Source organism: Rhinopithecus bieti, unplaced genomic scaffold, assembly GCF_001698545.2.
Source record: "Rhinopithecus bieti isolate Rb0 unplaced genomic scaffold, ASM169854v2 scaffold_13704, whole genome shotgun sequence".
NCBI lineage: Eukaryota > Metazoa > Chordata > Mammalia > Primates > Cercopithecidae > Rhinopithecus > Rhinopithecus bieti.
The window spans coordinates 4,074,761-4,098,457 of NW_016808231.1; the positions used below are offsets into that span (position 1 = coordinate 4,074,761).

At 55.7% G+C, this 23,697-nt stretch overlaps 3 protein-coding genes across 8 annotated transcripts in view; 2 read left to right on the top strand and 1 right to left on the bottom strand.

Annotated features, from left to right (window-relative positions):
- The first annotated feature begins 370 nt into the window (after positions 1 to 370).
- Positions 371 to 6,321, top strand: ROGDI (rogdi atypical leucine zipper). The gene is given in 12 exon segments (XM_017886261.1): positions 371 to 718; positions 792 to 863; positions 1,643 to 1,725; positions 1,908 to 1,936; positions 1,939 to 1,961; positions 2,649 to 2,729; positions 3,444 to 3,539; positions 4,549 to 4,647; positions 5,033 to 5,146; positions 5,230 to 5,279; positions 5,377 to 5,503; positions 5,793 to 6,321. Coding segments are annotated over 12 exon segments (861 nt in total). The 5' UTR covers positions 371 to 673; the 3' UTR covers positions 5,835 to 6,321.
- Positions 6,322 to 6,725: 404 nt separating this feature from the next.
- Positions 6,726 to 13,115, bottom strand: SMIM22 (small integral membrane protein 22). 5 transcript variants are annotated; one of them, XM_017886266.1, is made up of 5 exons: positions 13,093 to 13,115; positions 7,563 to 8,034; positions 7,147 to 7,295; positions 6,956 to 7,065; positions 6,726 to 6,814 (listed from the first exon to the last, which is right to left on the bottom strand). In XM_017886266.1, the coding sequence occupies exons 3-5, from the start codon at positions 7,268 to 7,270 to the stop codon at positions 6,773 to 6,775; spliced, it is 276 nt and encodes a 91-aa protein (XP_017741755.1). In that variant the 5' UTR covers positions 7,271 to 7,295; positions 7,563 to 8,034; positions 13,093 to 13,115; the 3' UTR covers positions 6,726 to 6,772. The 5 variants fall into 5 exon arrangements, with proteins under 5 accessions (XP_017741755.1, XP_017741756.1, XP_017741753.1 ...); XM_017886267.1 differs by lacking the exon at positions 13,093 to 13,115 and having other exon boundaries at positions 7,147 to 7,290; positions 7,563 to 8,127; XM_017886264.1 differs by lacking the exon at positions 13,093 to 13,115 and having other exon boundaries at positions 7,563 to 8,124.
- Positions 13,116 to 15,822: 2,707 nt separating this feature from the next.
- The window catches only part of SEPTIN12 (septin 12), a 12,546-nt gene continuing 4,671 nt past the window's right edge, over positions 15,823 to 23,697 (top strand). The window contains exons 1-7 of one of the 2 annotated variants that reach the window (XM_017886259.1): positions 15,823 to 16,044; positions 16,658 to 16,845; positions 18,249 to 18,368; positions 18,460 to 18,541; positions 20,510 to 20,647; positions 20,811 to 20,928; positions 21,020 to 21,115. In XM_017886259.1, coding sequence (XP_017741748.1) covers positions 16,680 to 16,845; positions 18,249 to 18,368; positions 18,460 to 18,541; positions 20,510 to 20,647; positions 20,811 to 20,928; positions 21,020 to 21,115 — 720 coding nt within the window. In that variant the 5' untranslated portion in view covers positions 15,823 to 16,044; positions 16,658 to 16,679. The remainder of the gene's footprint in view (positions 16,045 to 16,657; positions 16,846 to 18,248; positions 18,369 to 18,459; positions 18,542 to 20,509; positions 20,648 to 20,810; positions 20,929 to 21,019; positions 21,116 to 23,697) is intronic. The other variant, XM_017886260.1, reaches the window with a different exon arrangement.

Genomic DNA, 23,697 nt, shown 5'->3' on the forward strand with positions numbered 1-23,697 from the left:
ACACACTTCTTGGTAACAGCAGCTGTGGCCACAGGAGTTCCCCTGCTTCCCTCAGCCTTGCGGGCGGAGATGTGGTGGGAGGAAGCAGGGCAAGCTGCGGGGCCGCGATGGGTTTTCGGGACCTCAGCGTCCTGGGAGAGACGGACCTGCGGCGGCGGCGAGCCTCCGCTCGGGGGTTGGAAGCGGCGGACCAACGGAGCGCCAAGCGGGGTCAATAGGGAGGCGGAGCGGGACAGACTGTCCTGTCCGGCCATCAGTGAGCGCGAGCTGTGGCAGCGCGCCCTAATCATAAGCCTGGGGCGAAACGGGAGCTCTGCCCGAAGCGGCCGCCCCAGCCGGTGCCGGCCGAGTCTGGGCAGCGAGAAGCGAGCCTGACTCGCGCAGCCGGCCGGGCCGCCGTCCCTGGCCGGCCGGAGCGGGCCTCACTTGCGCGGCCGCCGGCCTCGTTCCAAGGCGCCCGCAGGGTTCCGCGAGCCGAGGCGGGCCGACAGGAGCCGGCCAATCGCGAGCACGGAGCCGGCCTGGGGGCGGGGCGGTGCCCACTCAGCCAGTCAGGGGTGGGGGCGGAGCCAGACCCCGCGGGCGGACGCTAGGAGTGGAGGACCGAGGACAGAAGGATTGGTGGACCGGAGTAGCGGCCGGCTGGGAGGGCGCTTGGCGGCGGCCTGTGGCCATGGTCACCGTAATGGCAGCGACGGCGGCGGAGCGGGCCGTGCTGGTGAGGCGCGTGGGCCAGCGGGCGGGCTGGCGGGGCGGCGGGGCCAAGTGTGACCGCCGGGTCTGTCCCGCAGGAGGAGGAGTTCCGCTGGTTGCTGCACGACGAGGTGCATGCTGTGCTGAAGCAGCTGCAGGACATTCTCAAGGTAACGACCCGTGCCCTGCCCCGCCGGGCGTGGCGACCCTCCCTCCTCATCTCCCTGGCTCCACCTGGGGCCCCGCGGCTGCGTCCTGAGCGCCTATTGCGTGCGGCCGCCGCGGCTTTCAGGCAAGGCCCCGCCTCCGCGAACTCGAGCCGACCTCGTTACACAAGCACCTGTGTGCGGGCAGGGGCGAGTCCTGACTCGGGTGCTAGCAAGGGCCTGAGTCCCGCCCGGCCTCGGATCGGGGAAGGCCGCCTTGGGAGCCAAATAATTCTGCCTCTGCCCGGCAGTGTGACCCTCAGCCAAGTCAATGAACCTCCCTGGGCCTCCCTTTTCTAATTGGCAAAAGGGAGATAACAGTACCCGCTTCGCGAGACTGTAGTATAGATAGTATAGATAAATGAGCCAAGCAGCTCACAGAAGTGACCGGCGCAGTGCTTGCTGTGGCCCAGGACCGTGGGTTACCCTGACTACTGCCTTGTTCCCTGACTCTGCCCCTTGCCCCTTTCCCCCTCAACCAAGCTGGGAGGCTGCCTCCGTCTGTTCTGTATTCCCCGAGGCGGGCACACAGGAGGTGTTCAGGGAATGTGGGGTAAACAGATCGGGCTCACGGTGAGGTGCCTGGGGTGCTTGGGCAGGGTCTTCCCACCCCAGCTGAAACTGAGGCCAGGCCACCTTGTTCCTTCCCCCCGCTGACGTGGAGGGAGGGGGGCTTCTGGAAGGAGCACTGGGCCGGGCCTGAGTGGGCACTACCAGCTCTCCTCCTTCCCTGTGTGCCACAGGAGGCCTCTCTGCGCTTCACTCTGACGGGCTCGGGCACTGAAGGGCCCGCCAAGCAAGAGAACTTCATCCTAGGCAGCTGTGGGTGAGCCTGGGCTGGGCGGAAACCGGGGAAATGGGTACCTTGGAGGGTAGGAGGCATGGCCACAGCCCTGTCCTGCAGACCAGCTGGGTGTGCGATGGGACAGGAGGGGCAGCCCGCTGGGAGGGAGGGCTGGGTGGTGGGGGTGGTGACCACAGGCACTGCTCTGACGCCACGTGTTACAGCACAGACCAGGTGAAGGGGGTGCTGACTCTGCAGGGGATGCCCTCAGCCAGGCGGTGAGTCCCCCAGCCCTGTCCCCTCCCATCCTGCCAGTGGGGAAGAGCATGGGGGCTCCCACGTTCTCTCTGTACAAGCCCTCCGACTCTGAGCGGGACCCTTGATGTCTCTGGCCTCAGTTTTCTCCTTTGGAAAATGACAGCAGCCCTCACACCTCCCCGGGCATCAGTGTGCGGATTCAGGAAGAGGTGCAGGAGGGGGGTTCTTTGCACACGGCCTGGCCTGGTGTCTGGACCAGTGAAACATGGGCATTGGCGGATTAGGCTGGCCACACATCACAGTTGAATCAGCCAACTCCTGAGGTCCAGTCTGCACCCAACCCTGTGCCAGGCACCAAGGCGTGGGGGGAGGCCCCCCTCCTGGACTCCATCTGTTGGCCTTTGTAGAAGCTAGATGCACCCCATTCGCACAGAGCCTCACAGAGGCTGCCTTCTGTTTTCCCCTTCCCGTTTCTTCACCTCTTTCAATTTCACTTCCTTGTGGCTCCTCTTGTGCCTGTTTTCCTGTTTCCTGACCTCTCTGTTCACCCCCCAAACGGCCAAGGCATTGGGAGACTCTCTGCCCTACACAGCAGCCAAGGCCTGAGCCACCACACACCCCATTTCTGCCCCACGCTTAAGGAAGGGCTCAGAATGGCTGTGGCAGGAGGCGCCCCCCACGCGGCTCACCCCACTCTTGCCTGTCAGGACGTGAACTTGAAAATGCCCCGGAACAACCAGCTGCTGCACTTCGCCTTCCGGGAGGACAAGCAGTGGAAGCTGCAGCAGGTGACCCCGCCCCTCCTGGCTAGTGCTCAGCCACAAGGACAGGCGGCAGCAGGCCCACCACGGGGCCTCCCTGGCAAGCGCCTAGCCCTGGGGATCTGTGGCCACAGCAAGCCTGGGAGAGTGTTTCCTAGCAGCAAAGCTGGGGGCAGGTGTTTCCTGAAGCCCTGGAGGCTGCGCCACGTGGGGAGGTGGAGAACCTGGCCTGAGAGCCCAATGGCCACATCGGGACTGTGGAGTCCCCACAGCAGCTGGCTTGATGAGATGGTTCAGAAGCCCTCTAAAAAGTCACTCCCTTGCCTAGAACCTCCAGGGACTTACCATGGCTCTGGGGAATAGGCCCATGCTCCCCGGCAGCTCCTGTACCACTGGCCCTGGCCTCCTCTCCTCCCCCCTCCACCCTGACTGTCTCCATCTCAGGGCCCTTGTCCCTGCCATATCACCTTGTTTGCTTTCCTCCACAACTTGCACAGATGTCTTGGACAGTACTGTCTGTCCATCCCTTAGAAAGGAGAGGGCAGCCCACTAGGGCAGAGACCAGGCCTGCCCCTTGTGATCCCAGGCGTCCATCACCTGGCATGGACCTGGCCCTCCGGGGCGCAGAGATGACAGTGTGGAGAGTGAAATGACCTGGGGCAGGCAGGCAGGCAGCACACCCCCTCCCCTCCTGGCTGCATGGAAGCTGGCGTGACCCCTCTGGATGACCTCTGCTTCTAGATCCAGGACGCCAGAAACCATGTGAGCCAAGCCATTTACCTGCTTACCAGCCGGGACGAGAGCTACCAGTTCAAGACGGGCGCTGAGGTCCTCAAGGTGAGCTGCCCCCAGGCCTGACTCCTGGGCCTATAGGGTCCCACATTCTGGATCCGGAATCACACGTGGGTTCCAATCCCACTTGGAGCTGTGCAACCTCTAAGCGCTTACCTGCCTACTCTGTGTCTCCATTTTCTACCTGTGGGGTTAGGGGCAAGCTGGAGTAACTGTTCGCCATGATAATTCAGGTCATGGGGCCCCCAGTAAGCACTCGGCACATACTGCTGCTGGCAGCAGCAGTGAAAGCCTTCACATTAACTGCATGGCACATGTGAAGAGCTGACCCAGGCGCCTGACCTCATTCGTGAGTTCTGCCCCTGCCTCACTGTGTGTCCTCTGGTGGCTCACCTGCCCTCTCTGGACCTCTGTTTCCTCACACGTAGAACCAGATAGACTAAGATCCCCTTGAGAACTGTAACCACCCTAGGGTGCTGCAGCCCCCATGCCCCCAGTCAACTCTTACATGTTTCCTGGGAGCCACATCACCCCGGTACTCATGGCCACGGCTGGATGGCATGAAAGCTGGGGCTCTGAGGAGTCTGCCGGGGCTCTGCTCCACGGCAAAGGGAAGGGATGGGCTCCAGGGGGTCCCACCATCCACCAGCCGCGACCCTGGCTTACCCTCCTGAAAACCTCAACCCAGCCATCCATCGCCTCCTCCAGGAAGCCCTCTCTGACCTTTTGCAGCCAACCTTCGTTGCCTGTACCCCTGTTGGCAAAGCCTGTGCCCCTGGGACTGACCTCCCAGGACCTTCCATTCCCCATTGATCCAGCGCCCGGGATCCCTGTGCAGTGAATCAGCCCTGTCCTGACTGACATCAGTGCAGATGTCCTACCCTCCCCGACACCCAGCTGGAGCCCAACCATCTGTCTTTAGCAGGCCCCTGCTGCTGGGTTTCAGGTCCTGGGAACCGTAGCCACTGGGCGGGAGTGGGAGCTACCATATCTGTTGTTCCCTGATGCATGAGGGCCCGGGAGGAAGCAGAGCCAACCCCGCCCCTCCCTGCAGCTGATGGATGCAGTGATGCTGCAGCTGACCAGAGCCCGAAACCGCCTCACCACCCCCGCCACCCTCACCCTCCCTGAGATCGCCGCCAGCGGCCTCACGGTCAGTGTCCCTGCCAGCCCCTGCTCCAGGAGAGGGGTCCCCACAGCGGGGCCCAACTTGCCCTCAGGATGGACAACAAGGGGTGCCACCCCCCAAATTATAGTTAGAATTCTGTCTAGGCAATTTTCTGGGATGGGGTCCTTGGCTTCTGTCCTGTGCCCCCAAAATACGTTAACCCTGTTTGGGGTTAGTGGTTCCCAAACCTGACAGCACAGGAGGGTACTTGGGGCACCTGGGAAAAGTCTGGAAGCCCCCGTTCATGGGAAGAGCATCTCTGGGGTGGGGACTGGGGTCCCCTGCAGACTCCATGAATGACTGCAGAGTCCTGCTCCATCCAGCCTGGGTTGGGAGCTTGGGAGGGTCTCATCCTACCTGCCTCTCACAGCGGATGTTCGCCCCCGCCCTGCCCTCCGACCTGCTGGTCAATGTCTACATCAACCTCAACAAGCTCTGCCTCACGGTGTACCAGCTGCATGCCCTGCAGCCCAACTCCACCAAGGTGAGGAGGGACCCCTGCCCAGCCCGCTGCCCCCCACGCACACACCCTGCAGGGCCTGATGGGTCTGGTGCTGTTCTCCCTAGAACTTCCGCCCAGCCGGAGGCGCGGTGCTGCACAGCCCTGGGGCCATGTTGTAAGTAGGCAGGGGAGAGGGGTCCAGGCATGCCCACCCCATCCCTCTGCACCTGGAGGGCCGGGCCCCCCCTCAGGGACCCTCTCACCGCCCACAGCGAGTGGGGCTCTCAGCGCCTGGAGGTGAGCCACGTGCACAAGGTGGAGTGCGTGATCCCCTGGCTCAACGACGCCCTGGTTTACTTCACCGTCTCCTTGCAGCTCTGCCAGCAGCTTAAGGACAAGGTGGGGCCCGGGCCAAGCACCTTCATTAGGGGAAGGGCTTCTAGGGGTCCTTGCCACACCCTCACAGTGCCCTAACCTTGGGGTCTGGTGTACCCTCATAGTGGGCAGGGGTTCTGAGGGCCCTGCCCCACCCTCAGAGTGCCCCAATCTTGGCGTCTGTTGTACCCTGATAGTACTGCTAAGCAGCAGTGCCCTGTCCTGACATACTGTCCTTGGGTGACCTTGACATCTCCCCTGGACCACCCCATCCCCTCCATCCAGCCACTCACCACACCCCCTCTCCTTGCAGATCTCCGTGTTCTCCAGCTACTGGAGCTACAGACCCTTCTGATCACAGCACCCAGGAGCTTGTCTCCAGGAAGGCGGCCCATCCCCTCATACCCGCCCCAGAGCACCAGCCAGCACCAATGCCAGCCTGCTGTTTATCTCTCTGTCCTACCCCTCCCCTGCCTAACACATTTGCACTGCTGGGAATGGACACTGGAAGCACGAGGAGGAAGGGAGGCTAGTCTGGTAGGGTAGTGGGGAGGTCCGGAAGGCGGGGCCGAGGGCGTCCCACATTCCCAACCCCGCCCTTCTGGTTACCATGGGAATCTTTGGACTCAGGACAGGGCCAGGCCCAGGGCTCTCCTTCCTCTCCCCTTCGCTGTCCCCTCCCCCTGGAGGGTGGGGGGTGGCACTGAGCTATGAGTCCCAGGGGACAGTCAGGAACGGCACAGACAAAGCCACCCCAGGAGTGAGTGTAGTGCTGGTTACTGTGTTCCATAGCCCCGATCCAGGGCCCTCTAAGAAATAAAGATCATCAGATTCTGACTGGAGCCCTGTCTGTCTGTCTGAGTGGGGACCCAGGCAGGCGGGGGGTCCCTGGTAGTCAGTGGTCATCAACTTTAGGAGCCAGTCGTCTCCCCTATTCCCAGAGCCTGGCTTCCCCACTCCTTGTGCCATGCAAGGGCTGGACACAGAACCCACCTTCGAGAGAGGACAGGTTCTCTCTCGTCCTCTCTGCCAAGAGGCCCAGGGGGTGGGCCTCTTGACAAGAGCTCCATCTGGGAGTTCAGGCCGCCGAGTCTGAGACCAGCTCCCCTCCCAGCTAGGTGACCCAGGATGACCTGGCACAGTTGTGTTGACTGAAAGCTTGGAGGCCAGGTGGGCACCTGAGTGGGGCGGGGAGTCCCATATCACCCACCCAGATTGGGACTGGAAGACACTGCAGACTCAGGCTCTGGGCAGACAAGGCTTTGTTACTGCCACCGGGCAGGACACACACAGTCAGGGTTCCAGGGCCAAGTTATCCACTCCCTTGGGTCTTTCCTGCACGAGAAGCACAGAGGGACCGAGCGGGTTCGCTCCTTATTCCCTAGGGGCATGAGCACCCTTCCCACCACTACCCCCACCTCCCTCCTCCACCCCCAGTACAGTTCCATGCAGGTCCCGGAGGCCAGCGGGACTCACCTTCCAGGGGCTCACCTTCCTGGGGCTTGCCCTGCGGGGCCCGGGGGAGCGACAGCAGCTGCAGCACCAGCAGTGGGCGATGACCAGCAGCAGCAGGAGCAGCACCGTACCTGGGGACAGGACAGCCATCCAGGTGTGACCCTGGCCCAGGGCAGGGGGCTGGGGGGACCCCAAGGCCGAGCCACACTTACCCACGAAGGTGAGGAAGATGATGAAGGCAGCAGTGTCCCATGTGGACTGGAAAAACTGGTGGCTCTTCAGTCTCCCCAGGACTTCCTGAACTGTGGTCTCCAGCTCCTCTGTGGACACAGCCATCTCGGCGTACACAGTGCTGCCTGCCCTGACCCCCCAGAGGCTGCATCAGAACCCTGGGCTCTGCTCAGCGGGGACCACATCCAGGCTTCCCACAGCCCAGCCTCTGCCCGCGCCTGGCCCAGCACCAGCTTCCCCGCCCCCTCCCACTCCACTTCTCCTTTGGCCCCAGGCCCAGCCTCTCTCCTTGCCCAGCCCTGTGGTCCCTACCCTAACCCCAGCCTGGACAACCTTCTCCCCAGCCACTGTCTTCTCCCCTCTCTTCCCTCTGGCAGCCCAGCCCCCAGGCCCCCACCTAGAAGCCTCCAACTCCCTCAACCAGGCAGGTCTGGGGAGCACAGGCTGCTTCCTGCTTCCGGCTCCATACCACCTGAGGTCTTGGTAACCAGCCCCGCCCTCCCCAGGGCCAGCAGAGGCTGCCAAGCCCAGTGGAGAGGGCCCAGCCCCAGCAGGTGCACTCCCTGGCTACCCACTGCTAGAGGCCCAGGGAGGAAGATGTGGGCCTGTGGCTTCAGTCCTAGGACTTTTTACCTTTCCTCAATATCCCAGATATCCAGCTGTATGCTTGGCCACTGCTGACTTCGTGAATGAAAGAGAGAGAGAGACGGGAGGGAAGGTGTGTGGGAGGGAGGGGGAAGGGGGAGAAAACCTGCCTGCATCCCACGACCCTTGAGCAGCTAGGACAGGTGTGCCTGCATCATACAGTTGTCCTTGGATTCCTCAAGGGTTGGTTCCAGGACCTCCGCGGGTGCCAAAATCCACAGATGCTAAAGTGTCCGATATAAAATGAGGCAGTATTTGCATATAACCTGTGCATATATTCTATACTTTAAATCATCTCTGGATTACTTATAATACGTAATATAATGGCCAGGCATGGTGGCTCACACCTGTAATCCCACCACTTTGGAAGGCCGAGGTGAGCGGATCATTTGAGATCAGGAGCTTGAGGCCATCCTGGCCAACATGGCAAAACCCCACCTCTACTAAAAATACAAAAATTGGGGAGGTGCACGGTGGCTCACGCCTGTAATCCCAGCACTTTGGGAGGCCGAGGTGTGTGGATCATGAGGTCAGGAGATCAAGACCATCCTGGCTAACACGGTGAAACCCCATCTCTACTAAAAAAATACCAAAAAAATTAGCCAGGCCTGGTGGCGGGCGCCTGTAGTCCCAGCTACTCGGGAGGCTGAGGCAGGAGAATGGCGTGAACCCGGAAGGCAGAGCATGCAGTGAGCCAAGACCGAGCCACTGCACTCCAGCCTGGGCAACAGAGCAAGACTCCATCTCAAAAAAAAAAAAATTGGGCCAGGTGCTGTGGCTCACGTCTGTAATCCTAGCACTTTGGGAGGCCGAGGCAGGCGGATCCCCCTAGGCCAGGAGTTCAAGACCAGCCTGACCAACATGGAGAAACCACGTCTCTACTAAAAATACAAAATTAGCTGGGTGTGGTGGCACATTCCTGTAATCCCAGCTACTAGGAGAATCGCTTGTACCCGGGAGGCAGAGGCTACGGTGAGCTGAGATCACACCATTGCACTCCAGCCTGGGCAATAAGAACGAACCTCTGTCTCAAAAAATAAAAATACAAATACAAAAATTGGCCAGGTACAGTGGCTCACGCCTATAATCCCAGCACTTTGGGAGGCTGAGGCGGGCAGATCACGAGGTCAGGAAACCAAGACCATCCTGGCTAACATGGCAAAACATCATCTCTACTAAAAATACAAAAAATTAGCTGGGCATGGTGGCACGTGTACCTATAGTTCCAGCTAATCGGTAGGCTGAGGCAGAATTGCTTGAACCCTGGAGGTGGAGGTTGCAGTGAGCCGAGATCGCGCCACTGCACTCCAGCCTGGGTAACAGAGCAAGACTCCAACTCAAAAAAATAAAAATAAATACAACTATTAGGCTGGCGTGCTGGCAGGCACCTGTAATCCCCGCCACTTGGGAGGCTGAGGCAGGAGAATTGCTTGAACCTGGGAGGCGGAGGCTATAGTAAGCCAAGATCATGCCACTGCACTCCAGCCTGGGTGACAGTGTGTGGGAAAAGAGAGGATTCGGCTTTGTTAAAGTTTGATTATATAGGAAACGAATAAATTAAAGAGACTCCATTGGCTCTGTATTTGATATGCCTGTTATCCTGTGACCTCTACCCTGACCAAATCCGCCTGGCCTAGAGAGCATCGCTGTGGTCAATTAAAGTTGAAAAGATTTTGGGCTGTAAGGAATGTCTGTAGGCAAATCCCTTAAAGCTCTGCTTGTTGGTTGAAGGTCCAGTACCATATCTCCTTAAATCTCAGTAAAAAGAAAACATCTGTCTCCTGCACCGTCCTGGCAGAATGGAACATCATTCCGTGTAATCTGTATGTCTTACTGCGATTTACCTGCCTATCTTGAGCAATAAATAACTGAGGAAATCAGGACCCGGTGCCGATTGTTTCGATCTGTACACAGCACCTGGATCCCTCTAGCCGGGCCGTTTCCTTTCCGCGAGACTTTGTCTCTGTGTATTACTTTTTCTCAAGCCTCTCCGTTCCACACTAAACGAACAGCACCCAGCAGGTGTTGAGGGGCAGGCCAACCCTTCATGACAAGCAAGACTGTCTCAAGCCCGGGCGCGGGCTCCAACCTGTAATCCCCCAGCACTATGGGAGGCCGAGACGGGCGCAATCACGAGTCAGAGATCAAGACATCCTGGCTAACATGGTAACACACCCGTCTCTAGCTAAAAATAACAAAAAGCGCTACAGCCGGGCGAGTGGCGGCGCCTGTAATCCAGCCTACTAGGGAGGCTGAGAACAGGAGAATGGCGTAACCCGGGAAGGCGGAGCCTTGCATGAGCTGAGACCGCGCACTGGCACTCCAGCCTGGTGACCAGGAGCGAGAACTGACCGTCTCAAAAAAAAAAAAAAAAAAAAAAAAATACTGTCTCAAAAAAAATAAACAGCTGGTGTGGTGGCAGTACCTCTTGTAATCCAGCATTCGGGAGGCTGAGGGCAGGAGAATCGCTTGTACACAACAGGAGGCAGAGCTGTCAGTGAGCCAAATGGCAACCACTGTTACCTAGCCATGGACGACAGAGCCCAAGACTCCGTCTCAAAATATATACTATATTCTAGGCGTATAAATCGGCTGGCGCCGGTGGCTCAAGCTGTAACCCAGCCACTTTGGGATCCGCCGCCGAGATGGCGCCCCATGAGGCACAAGACCGAGCCAATCCTGGCTACATGGCTGAAACCGTCTCTACCTAAAAAAACAAAAAATACAAAAAACCTATAGCCGGTGCGAGTGCGCGCCTTAGCCTCCCCAGCTATCCGGGAGCCTGAGGCAGCGAGAATGGTGGTAAACCCGGGAGCGGAGCTGTGCGCAAGTGAAGCTAGATCCGCCAGCTGCCCTCAGCCTGGTGACAGAGCATACTCCATCTCAAAAAAAAAAAAATATATATATATATATATATATATATGTATGTATAATACAATGTATGCTAGGTAAATAATTGTTACATTGTATAGGGAATAACAAGCAAAAAAGTCTGTACATGTCCAGTACAGATGTGATTTATTTTCCAAATATTTTCTGTCTGTGGTTGGCTGAATCCACAGATGTGGAACCTGTGGATACAGAAGGCCAGTTGTACTAGGAGTCTTCACTGTCCTTATATTCTCTATTTTCATACTCAAAAATATCAGGTAATGTGAGACTCTGCACCTAGTACTGTGCTGTGTCACCTGGTTTATTTCTCATAGCAATCCTAACTTGGGTATTACTGCTTTTTCCATTTTACAGATGAGGAAATGGAAGCCTAGAGAAGTTAAGTCATTAGCCCGTCACACACCTAATGTATTAATTTCCCAATGCTGCCGTAACATTACCACAAATTCAGTGGCTTCAAACAACACAGATTTATCATCGTACGGTTCTGAAGGTCAGAGTCTAAAATGGGTCGGCCAGGTTGTGTTCATCCTGAAGGTTCTAGTGCAGAGTCCATCTTTTGCCTTGTCCAACTTCTAGAGGCTGGCGGCATTCCTAGGCCGGCGGTCTCCCATCCCTCCACCCTCTGCTTCCAGGCTCACGTCTCCTCCTCTGACTCTAATCCTCCTTCCTCTCTTTTTTTTTTTTTGAGATGGAGTTTTGCTCTTTTTGCCCAGGCAGGAGTGCAGTGGCATGATCTCGGCTCACTACAACCTCCACCTCCCAGGTTCGAGCGATTCTCCTGCCTCAGCCTCCCGAGTAGCTGTGATTACAGGCACCCACCACCATGCCCAGCTAACTTTTGTATTTTAGTAGAGACAGGGTTTCACCATGTTGGTCAGGCTGGTCTCGAACTCCTGAGCTCTGGCAATCCACTCCCCTCAGCCTCCCAAAGTGCTGGGATTATAGGTGTGAGCCACCGTGCCTGGCCGGTTGCTCATATTGTGAATGTACTAAATGTCACTGAATTTGTTTTGTTGTTGTTGTTGTTTTGTTTTGTTTGTTTTGAGGTGGAGTTTCACGCTTACTGCCCAGGCTGGAGTGCAATGATGCAATCTCGGCTCACTGCAACCTCCACCTTCCTGTTTCAAGCGATTCTCCTGCCTCAGCCTCCCAAATAGCTGGGATTACAGGCGCCCACCACCATGCCCAGCTAATTTTTGTATTTTTAGTAGAGACAGGTCTCGCCTTATTTCCCAGTCTGGTCTCAAACTCCTGACCTCAAGTGATGAGCCCGCCTCTGCCTCCCAAAGCGCTGGAATTACAGGTGTGAGCCACCGCACCTGACATACTTCTATTTTTAAAGTGCAGGGGAACAACTGTGGCCCCTGCTCCAGCTCTTGGCCTGGCTGGGTGGTCAGGAGGCCCACTGTCCCCTCCTCTCCCCTCTGGCCTCAGTCTTCCTGTCTCTCTGGGTACCTTGTTTCTAATGTTTGTTGTTACTATTATGAAAGTCATATCTATCTCTTAAAGAAGATCTGGGAACCACCAAGTTGTTAAAAGACAAAAGTCAGGCCAGGCTCACACCTGTAATCCAAGCACTTTGGGAGGCCGAGGTGGGCAGATCACCTGAGGTTAGAAGTTCGAGACCATCCTAGCCAACGTGGCGAAACCCTGTCTCTACTAAAAATACAAAAATTAGCTGGGCGTCGTGGTGCGTGCCTGTTATCCCAGCTACTCAGGAAGCTGAGGCAGGAGAATCACTTGAACCCTGGAGGCAGAGGTTGCAGTGAGCTGAGATCTTGCCACTGTACTCTAGCATGGGTGACAGAGTGAGACTGCGTCTCAGAAAAAAAAGACAGAAGTCACAGAGCCCCACCCAGTCCCCGGCAGGACAGTAACAGGAGGAGGAGGCTGTGGCAGGGAGTGGTTCTGGTGAGTCAGACTCCTGGACCCAGGTTCGATTGCATGCCGTAAGACCCACCAGTGTGTGAGCTTCAGTAACATTCCCTGAGCCCTTCTGCCTCAGTTTCCTCATCTGTTAAATGGCTGTGTTAGTAGTATCCACCTCCTTCCGGTATTGTGAGGATAAAATGAACTGATCATCGATGTCGGAGCCGTCGAAGCGTGATGGAAAAGCTCACAGCAACGTGCACTGAATGGCCCTGTGCTATTATCGCCGTGTCCACGTGGGATTCCCTCCAGTCTTTTGTCCTCTTCCGCCATAGTCACACTGCATAGACCGTTTGACCCCTGGCTTTTGCCAGTCAACACCGCCAGGAGCAACTTTCAGATGACAGCATGCTTTCTGCAAACTACTTTGATGGCACTAACATGGTGCAATCCCTACTGGCACCCAGTGAGGCTCTTCCCCCCACCACCACAATTTTCAGAATTAGACCATTGCTCACATGGGAGGATTTTCCTGGAGAAAGTGTTTTCTCTGCACAGAAGCTTATTTCCGTAGGGGACATCCCCACGAGTACGTCTACTGCTCACACGCAGTCCACACATCACCATCACCAGAGCCTTTTGTTCATCCACTAACCACATCCTCATATGCTTATGGGAGGAGGCCCCTGTGCTGAATCCTTCAAGGACTGTGGAGTTGCGGCTTGCGAGATTTCACCTTTGACAATGAACTGTGCTCCAGGACAGGCTCTGCTCCATCGTCTCTGCCACCCTGGGCCCTGCCTGGCCCACCCTTAACTTCTACGCCTTTATTTATTTATTTACTCATTTATTTATTTATTGAGATAGGGTCTTACTCTGTCGCCCAGGCTGGAGTGCAGTGGCACCATCTCGGCTCAGTGCAACTTCCACCTCCTTGGTTCAAGCTATTCTCCTGCCTCAGCCTCGCAAGTAGCTGGGACTACAGGTGCCCACCACCGTGCCCAGCTAATTTTTGTATTTTTAGTAGAGACAGGGTTTGTCATGTTGGCCAGGCTGGTCTCAAACTTCCGACCTCAAGTGATCTGCCCACCTCAGCCTCCTGAAGTGTTGGGATTACAAGCGTGAGTCACCGCACCTGGCTGACCCCTATTCACTAAGCCTTTAATGTTAAGCCTCCGGGAAGGAGGGGGAGTTACCAGGAGGAAGAACTGGCTGAAGGCAGTGGACAGCAAAGGACAGAAGTCTGCCTGGGGCTCAGGAAAGCTGAAACCACAGCCACCTTGCTTTTGTGAATACAGTTTTACTTGGACACAGCCACGCACATCTGTTTACCTATTGTCTGTGGCTACTTTCTCACTACAATGGGAAAGTTGAACAGTAGTTGCAACAGAGAACTTAGGACCAGCAAAGCCTAAAATAGGGACCATCTGGCCCTTTACAGAAAACACTTGCCAGGCTGAGTGTGGTGGCACTTTGGGAAGCTGAAGCAGGTGGATCCCTTCAGCCCAGGAGTTCCAGACCACCCTGGGCAACACAGGGTGACCTCATCTCTACAAAAAGTAAAAAATTTAGCCTGGCTTGGTCTACGTGTCTGAAGTCCCAGCTACTAGGGAGGCTGGGGCAGGAGGATCACTTGAACCCAGGAAGTTGAGGCCTCAGTGAGCCATCATTGAGCTTCTGCACTCCAACCTGGGTGACAAAGTGAGACCCTGTCCCAAAAAAAGAAAGAGAGAGAGAAAGAAAGAAAGAAAAAGAAAGGAGAGAAAGAAAGAAAGAGAGAGGGAGGGAGGGAGGGAGGAAGGGAGGGAAAGAAAGAAAAAGAGAAAGGAAAGAAAATGAAAGAAAAGAGAGAAAATGTTTGTCAATACCAAGGACAAAGGAGTGCCTAAGCCTTGTGAAGTCAGGTACCAGGAAACAGGTAAGAAAGAATTAACTGCGTGAGATGGACTTGGTATAAGAAACGGCTTATCAGGCTGGGCACGGTGGTTCACGTCTGTAATCCCAGCATTTAGGGAGGCTGAGGTGAGAGGATCACTTGAACCCAGGAGTTTGAGATCAGCCTGGGCAACATAGTGAGACCCTGTCTCAAAAAATTAAAAAAAAGGCTGGGCGCGGTGGCTCACGCCTGTAATCCCAGCACTTTGGGAGGCCGAGGAAGGCAGATCACGAGGTCAGGAGATTGAGACCATCCTGGCTAACACGGTGAAACCCCATCTCTAGTAAAAATACAAAATAATTACCCAGGCATGGTGGCGGGTGCCTGTAGTCCCAGCTACTCGGGAGGCTGAGGCAGGAGAATGGCACGAACCTGGGAGGCGGAGCTTGCAGGGAGCCGATATCGCGCTCCAGCCTGGGCGACAGAGTGAGACTCCATCTCAAACAAAAAAAAAAAAAGGAAAAAAAAAATAATAAAGATCAGGCACAGTGGCTCCCACCTGTAATCCCAGCACTTTGGGGGACCAAGGTTGGTGGATCACTTGAGGTCAGAAGCTTGTGACCAGCCTGACCAACATGGTGGTACCCCATCTCCACTAAAAACACAAAATTAGCGGGGCGTGGTGGTGCACGCCTGTAATCCAGCTACTTGGGAGGCTGAGGCAGGAAAATCGCTTGAACCCAGGAGGCGCAGGTTACAGTGAGCCGAGATCGTGCCACTGCACTCCAGCAAGGGCAACAGAGCGAGGCTCTCTCTCAAAAACAAATAACAAAAAAAGAAACAGCTTATCAGAGAGACAATAAGGGAGGGGTGAGGACCATGGTCTGGAAAGCACATGGCCTGTTTAAAGAGGGCATCTCAAGTCAGGGTGATAATCTCTAAGATACACTGGAAATCTAGATGTTTCTGTAAACAAGAAAAAGGCAGTAGAGGGTGAGCACACAGACTCAGAGCCGGTAAGTCCCAGCTCTGCCACCTCCTCACTTGACCCTCTCTTATCTGTCAACTGGGGGTAGTAACAGCGCTTACTTCATGGGGCTTGATTATTAAGCAAGTTAACATATTTGGGCTCCTAGAACAATGCCATGTGCAGAGTCAGGACTGAGTAAATAATTTGCTAAAGCAATCTCTTAATGTTTTTGACGCTGGCAACTTAAAACACACGGCACCAAGGATGGACACGGATGTCCCGCTAGCCGGCTGTGGGACCCGGGTTTGCTCGTCCCCACAGAGTGGTTGAGGGCATGAGCTTGGAGGTGGAAGCCCTGCTGACGTGGGGGACTCAGGCCCCTGGACTCAAATGCCTGGTGGGTGGGGATCATTGTATTATTAGGCTGGGGTCATTGTGTGGATGAGAGGGGTAACAGCTCCTGCTCCTGCTTCAGAGAAGCCCCCAGGTGGGGGTCACAGGAAGTGCAGATGGAGCTCAGATTCTTCGGTTAACTGTCACCCTCTCCCCTCCCCCATCACACACACCAGGCCCTGCCAGGACAAGGCAGCTCCTGGAAGCTCCACCAGGACCCACGTCCACCAGGTGCCAAAGCAGGCTGCTGCTGCTCTCTCTCTGCCCACTGTGGACTCTCTGCACCACTCCCTCCCAGCCATCTTCCCTGCCTGGCCTTGGTCTCTCTCTGTGTCTCCGTCACCTTCATACCTGTGCCATCTCTCTCGCTCTCTATCTCTATCAACTCTGCTGTGTGTCCCCCTGGGGAAAGTGGGGGCGCCTCCTCCTGAGCCCCCTGCCCAAGTTCCCTGCTGGGATGGGAGCCACTTCACCCCACACACACTCCCTGAAGCCCCTCCAGGACTCCAGCCTGGCTGCAGACACCCATCCTGGACTTTGGCCCTCCAGGCTCTGCTGGGGGAAGTGACCTGAGAGGCCCCTGCCTAGGCTCTAGGTGGGGACAGGGCAGACCCCTGGGCGGGGGAGCCTCTCTGGATGGGGGTTGAAGCACCCCAGAGAAACGGCTCCCCACAGGCACCCTCGCCACACCCCTGGGACTACGGGCACTTAGGGTACACCGGAGGCATGAAGTGTGGAGGGGGTTGGCCAACAGCCAAGCTCAAATCGGGGTTCACATATGAGAGGTCAATGTGGGCTCCTCTGAGCCACAGTGACCCCCTTCTCCCCACCCACCTGGTGACAGGCATCTTGAACCCTCGGCCGCCATGGACCCCCTGAGGCGCTCCCCCTCTCCCTGCCTGTCCTCGCGGCCCTCCAGCCCCAGCACCCCACCCTGCGAGATGCTTGGTCCTGTGGGCATCGAGGCTGTGCTGGACCAGCTGAAGATTAAGGCTATGAAGATGGGGTTTGAGTTCAACATCATGGTGGTGGGTGAGTGAGAGGTGGGGCCCACGGCAGGACAGACCCATGGTGCTACGGATGCCTGGGCGTGTGATCTTACCTTTGGCAGCCTGTCGCGCCTCCTCGTCTGCTAAGTGGGCCTGATAATAGCACCTCACAGGGATGTTGTCATTGAAAAATTTGAGAAATGCCGAGTCATCAAAAGACAAAAATCTGCCTGGAGCGGTGGCTCACACCTATCATCCAGGGTTTTGGGAGGCTGAGGCGGGTGGATCACTTGCCTTCAGGAGTTCGAGACTAGCAAAACCCCATGTGTACAAAAAGTACAAAAATGAAGCCGGGTGTGGTGGCTCAAGCCTGTAATTCCAGCACTTTGAAAGGCCAAAGCGGGAGGATCACTTGAGGTCAGGAGTTTGAGACCAGCCTGGCCAACATGGTGAAACCTCGTCTCTACTAAAAATACAAAAATTAGCGTGGTGGCAGGCGCCTGTACTTAGGAGCTACTTAGGAGGCTGAGGCAGGAGAATTGCTTGAACCTGGGAGGCGGAGGTTGTAGTGAGCCGAGATTGTGCCATTGCACTCCAGCCTGGGTGACAGAGCAAGACCGAAGCAGAAGGATCCCTTGAGGCCAGGAGTTCATGACCAGCCTCGGCAACACAGCAAGACCCCATCTCTACAAAAAAAGTTTAAAAATTAGCCAGGCATAGTGGCGTGCACCTGAATCCCAGCTACTTGGGAGGCTGAAGTGGGAGGATCATTTGAACCTGAAAGCGAAGGTTACAGTGAGCTGCAATCACTCCAACCTAGGTGACAGAATGAGACGCTATGGTCGGCAGAATGAGACGCTGGTCTTTTTTTTTTTTTTTTTTTTTTTGGACGGATTCTCGCTCTGTCGCCCCAGGCCTGAGTGCAGGTGGCCGCGATCTCAGGCTCACTGCAAGCTCGCTCCCGGGTCACGCCATTCTCCTGCTCAGGGGCCCTCCCGAGTAGCCTGGGACTACAGGCGCGCCATCAGCGCCCGGGCTAATTTTTATGTATTTTTTAAGTGGACGGCGGTCTTCAGCTGTGTTAGCCAGGATTGGTCTCGACCCTCACTACCTTGTGATCCGCCCGCCTCGGCCTCCCAAGTGCTGGGAATTACCAGGCTTGAGCCACCGCGCCCGGCCGAGACGCTGTCTTAACAATAAAAAAACAGTACAGAAATTAGCTGCGTGTGGTGGCCTGCGCCTGAGTCCCAGCTACTCTGGAAGCTGAGGTGCGAAGATCACTACAGCCTGGGAAGGTCGAGGCTGCAGTGAACTGGGATTGCATCACTGCACTCCAGCCTGGGTGACAGAATGAGACCCTGTCTCCAAAAATAAAAAAGTAAAGAGTTAGAGAAAAACTGCTTAAAATGCCCACCCTAACTGCTGTCATCCCGTTGCCACTCCCAGGGCAGAGCGGACTGGGCAAGTCCACGATGGTGAACACACTGTTCAAAGTGTGGAAGTCAAACCCACCGGGCTTGGGGGTGCCCCCACCCCAGACGCTGCAGCTGCATTCAGTGACCCATGGTGAGTGAGCTCCTGTTCACACCTCACCCCACCCTGCCCCACCCTATCCCACCAGGGTCCAGTCTCTCCTGACTCCGCTGTCCCTCCGCAGTCATCGAGGAGAAGGGTGTGAAGCTGAAGCTGACAGTGACGGACACGCCCGGCTTCGGGGACCAGATCAACAATGACAACTGGTGGGTTCTTTTTTTTTTTTTTTTAAGAGAGTTTCACTCTTGTCGCCCAGGCTGGAATACAAGGGCATGATCTCGGCTCACTGCAACTTCCGCCTCCTAGGTTCAAGTAATTCTCCAGCCTCAGCCTCCCGAAGTAGCTGGGATTACAGGTGCCCGCCACCACGCCCAGCTAATTTTTTTTGTATTTTTAGTTGAGACGGGGTTTCACCCTGTTGGCCAGGCTGGTCTGGAACTCTTGACCTCAGGTGATCCACTCGCCTCAGCCTCCCAAAGTACTGGGATTACAGGCGTGAGCCACACGACTGTCCCCTCCTGTCCCTGCCCCTCCCCCTTCAACCTTTGGGAAACACCCCAGACCTGGAACGGCCAGGCTATGTGATCTTTTTTTTTTTTTTTTTTTTTGGAGACAGAATCTCGCTCTTGCCGCCCAGGCCAGAGTGCATTGACACAATCTCGGCTCACTGCAACCTCCGCCCCCTGGGTTCAAGCGATTTCCAGCTACTTTTTTTTTTTTTTTGAGACGGAGTCTCACTCTATCGCCCAGGCTGGGATGCAGTGGCCGGATCTCAGCTCACTGCAAGCTCCGCCTCCCGGGTTTACGCCATTCTCCTGCCTCAGCCTCCCGAGTAGCTGGGACTACAGGCGCCCGCCACCTCGCCCGGCTAGTTTTTTGTATTTTTAGTAGAGACGGGGTTTCACCGTGTTGGCCAGGCTGGTCTCAAACTTCTGACCCCAGGTGATCCGCCCACCTTGGCCTCCCAAAGTGCTGGAATTACAGGTGTAAGCCACCATGCCCGGCCCAATTTTTGTAATTTTAGTAGAGACGGGGATTTCCCCATGTTGACCAGGCTAGTCTCGAGCTCCTGACCTCAGGTGATTCACTTGCCTCAGCCTCCCAAAGCGCTGGGATTACACGCCTGAGCCACCGCACCCGGCCCTGGTTTCATTTTTATTTATTTAGAGTCAGTGTCTCACTCTGTTTCCCAGGCTGGAGTGCAGTGGTGAGATCATGGCTCACTGCAGCCTCGACCTCCCCGAGCTCAAGGACCCTCCTGCTTCAGCCTCCTGAGCAGCTGGGACCACAGGCACGTGCCACCTCACCCAGCTAATTTTTGTAGTTTTTATAGAGTTGGCATTTCCCTATATTGCCCAGGCTAGTCTCGAATTCCTGGGCTCAAGCTATCCTCCTGCCTCTGCCTCCCAAAGTGCTGAGATTACAGGCATGAGCCATTGGGCCTGGCCTGACACCTGTTTTTAAAAGGATCTGAGACCAGGTGCGGTGGCTTATGCCTGTAATCCCAGCTCTTTGGGAGGCCGAGGCGGGTGGATTACGAGGTCAGGAGATCGAGACCATCCTGGCTAACACGGTGAAACCCCGTCTCTACTAAAAATACAAAAAAAAAAAAAAGTAGCCGGGTGTAGTGGGGGGCGCCTGTAGTCCCAGCTGCTCGGGAGGCTGAGGCAGGAGAATAGCATGAACCTGGGAGGTGAAGCTTGCAGTGAGCCGAGATCTGGCCACTGCACTCCAGCCTGGGCGACAGAGCAAGACTCCGTCTCAAAAAAAAAAAAAGGATCTGTTTGGCTACTTACAGTATTGACAATACCCAAGAGGGGAAGGGACTCGAGGAGGAGGGAGACCCCTGCAACCATCAGGTGCGAGTCCTTCGTGGTTTGGGCCCAGGTGTGGCCCTTTAGCACAGTTAATGCTCACCCCTCCCTTACTTGCACCATAGGTGCTGCTGTTGTCTCTATTTTACAGACAGTGAAGCCAAGAATGTCAGGAGGTCTCTCTGTGTCTCTCTGATGATGCAGGGAAGTGGGGGAAAGTAACGGGGTGACCCAGAGGTCCTGGGCAAACCGGGACGATTCATCATCCCAAGGGAGGACCACCCAGAGGACACAGCGGAGAGGGGTGGGGCTCTCCGGGCACAGCACAGTTCTGAGGGGAGGGTCCACCTCCCGCCTCAGCTGGGACCCCATCCTGGGCTATATCAACGAGCAATACGAGCAGTACCTGCAGGAGGAGCTCCTCATCACCCGCCAGCGCCACATCCCAGACACCCGGGTGCACTGCTGCGTGTACTTTGTACCACCCACTGGGCACTGGTGAGGGGGCTGCACCTGCAAGGCGAGGACCACCTGCATGGGGCAGGGAGGAGGAGAAGGGGTTCCCGACGTGGGCTGCTGGCTGCCCCCACCCCCCTGCCCTGCTGCTGCCATTCATACACTCACCACCACCACCACTTCCATCACTGCCCTGCCCCGGCAGCCTGCGGCCCCTGGACATTGAGTTCCTGCAGCGGCTGTGCCAGACTGTGAACGTGGTGCCCGTGATTGCCCGGGCTGACAGCCTGACCATGGAGGAGCGAGAGGCCTTTAGGCGCAGGGTGATCTGGGTGCCTGGGGCAGGGCTGGGGTCAGCGGGGCAGAGGGCAGAGTGGGCAGGGTGGGCTGAGGTCACCTGTGCGGGATCTCCAGATCCAGCAGAACCTGAGGACCCACTGCATCAACGTTTACCCCCAGATGTGCTTTGACGAGGACATCAATGACAGAATCCTCAACAGCAAGTTACGGGTGAGAGGCTGTGCGGCGGGAGGCGGGCGAGGTGATTTCGTTCCCACATATCCTTTCCACCCAAAGATTCATCTTTCTCTGCATCTCAGGGAAACGTGCACATATTCCTAGCAGATATGACTGTCCACGCATCCACAAGCTCAACGTGAGCAAGAAATAACAGCTCACACTAACCACCCACAGAATCAGAGAACATGTCTACGAATCACATACTCAACAAGGGGCTTGTATGCTGAATATATAAAGAACACTGGGCCGGGCACAGCGGCTCATGCCTGTAATCTCAGAACTTTGGGAGGCCAAGGCAGGCAGATCGCTGGAGGTCAGGAGTTGGAGACCAGCCTGGCCAACATAGTGAAACCCCATCTCTGCCAAAAATACAAAAAATTCTCTGAGTGTGGTGGTGCACGCCTTTAGTCCCAGCTACTCAGGAGGCTGAAGCAGGAGAATTGCTTGAACCTGGGAGGCAGAGGTTGCAGTGAGTGAGCCAAGATTGCGCCACTGCACTCCAGCCTGGGTAACAGAGTGAGACTCCGTCTCAAACAAACAAACAGACAACAACAACAATAAAAAACTCTTACAGCTCAACAATAAAAGAGGCCCCAGTATGGTTGCAATCCCAGCACTTTGGGAGGCCAAGGCGGGAGGATTCCTTGAGCCTAGGAGTTCAAGACCAGCTTGCGCAACATGGCAAAACCCCATCTCAACAGAAAAATTATCTTGGCCTGGTGGCATGTGCCTATAGTCCCAGCTACTCAGGAGGCTGAGGTGGGAGGATCACTTGAGCCCAGGAAGTGGAGGCTGCAGTGAGATGTGATCACGCCACTGTGCTCCAGCCTGGGTGACACAGTGAGAACCAGGTTTAAAAAAAAAAAAAAGGCAATAAAATATAACTCAAGGTGGGGTGTGGTGGCGCACACCTGTAATCCCAGCACTTTGGAAGGCCGAGGCTGGTGGATCACCTGAGGTTGGGAGTTTGAGACCAGCCTGACCAACATGAAGAAACCTTGTCTCTAATACAAATACAAAAAAAATTAGCTGGGCATAGTGGCACATGCCTGTAATCCCAGCTACTCAGGAGGCTGAGGCAGGAGAAAGGCTTGAATCCGGGAGGTGGAGGTTGCAGTGAGCTGACATGGCGCGACAGCACTCCAGCCTGGGCAAGAAGAGTGAAACTCCGTCTCAAAAAAAAAAAAAAGCATTGGCCTGGCGAGGTGGCTCACACCTGTAATCCCTGCACTTTGGGAGGCTGAGGCGGGTGGATCTCCTGAGGTCAGGAGTTTGAGACCAGCCTGGCCAACATAACAAAACCACATCTCTACTAAAAATACAAAAAATTAAGCCCGGCGCGGTGGCTCATGCCTGTAATCCCAGCACTTTGGGAGGCCGAGGCGGGCGGATCACGAGGCCAGGAGATCGAGACCATCCTGGCTAACACGGTGAAACCCCGTCTCTACTAAAAATACAAAAAATTAGCCGGGTGTGGTGGCGGGCGCCTGTAGTCCCAGCTACTCGGCAGGCTGAGGCCGGAGAATGGTGTGAACCCGGGAGGCGGAGCTTGTGGTGAGCCGAGATCACCCCACTGCACTCCAGCCTGGGCGACAGAGAGTCCGTCTCAAAAAAAAAAAAAAAAAAAAAATACAAAAAATTAGCCGGGCGTGGTGGTGGGTGCCTGTAAGCCTAGCTACTCAGAAGGCTGAGGCAGGAGAATTCCTCCTGAGGCAGGAGGATTCCTTGAGCCTAGGAGTTCGAGACCAGCTTGGGCAACATGGCAAAACCCCATCTCAACAAAAAAACACAAACCTGGAGGTGGAGGTTACAGTGAGCCAAGATCGCACCACTGCACACCCCAGCCTGGGCAACAAGAGCAAAACTCTGGCTTAAAACAACAACAAAAAGGTGCCGTGGAAGATGTGGAGGAACTGAAAGCCTCACCTACTGCTGCAGGGAAAGTAAAATGGCTCAGCCACTTTGGAAAACAGTCTGGTGGTTCCTCAAATGCTTAAACATCCAGTTACTATATGACCCAGCAACTGAACTCCTACGTATATACCCAAAACAAACAAAAATGTACACTCACAGAAAAATGTGTACATGAATGTTCACAGTAGCGTTATTTATTTTAGCCTAAAAGTGGAAGCAACCCAAATATGCATCAACAGATGAGCGGGGAAACGCAATGTGGCCTATCCCCTACCATGGACTAGCCCTTACCCATGAAAAGGAATGAAGTTCACCTTTTAAAAGTGTACAGTTCAAGGCTGGGCACAGTGGCTCATGCCTGTAATCCTAGCACTTTGGGAGGCTGAAGCGGGCGGATCATTTGCGGCCAGGGGTTTGAGACCAGCCTGGCCAACAGGGTGAAACTGTCTCTACTAAAAATGCAAAACTAGCCAGGTGTGTGGTGGCGCGCACCTGTAATCCCAGCTACTGGGGAGGCTGAGGCAGGAGAATTGCTTGAATGTGGGAAGTGAAGGTTGCACTGAGCAGAGATTGCAACATTGCACTCCAGCCTGGGCAAGGGAGTGAGACCCTGTCTAAAAAAAAAAAAAAAAAAAAAAAAAAAAAAAAAAAAAAAAAAA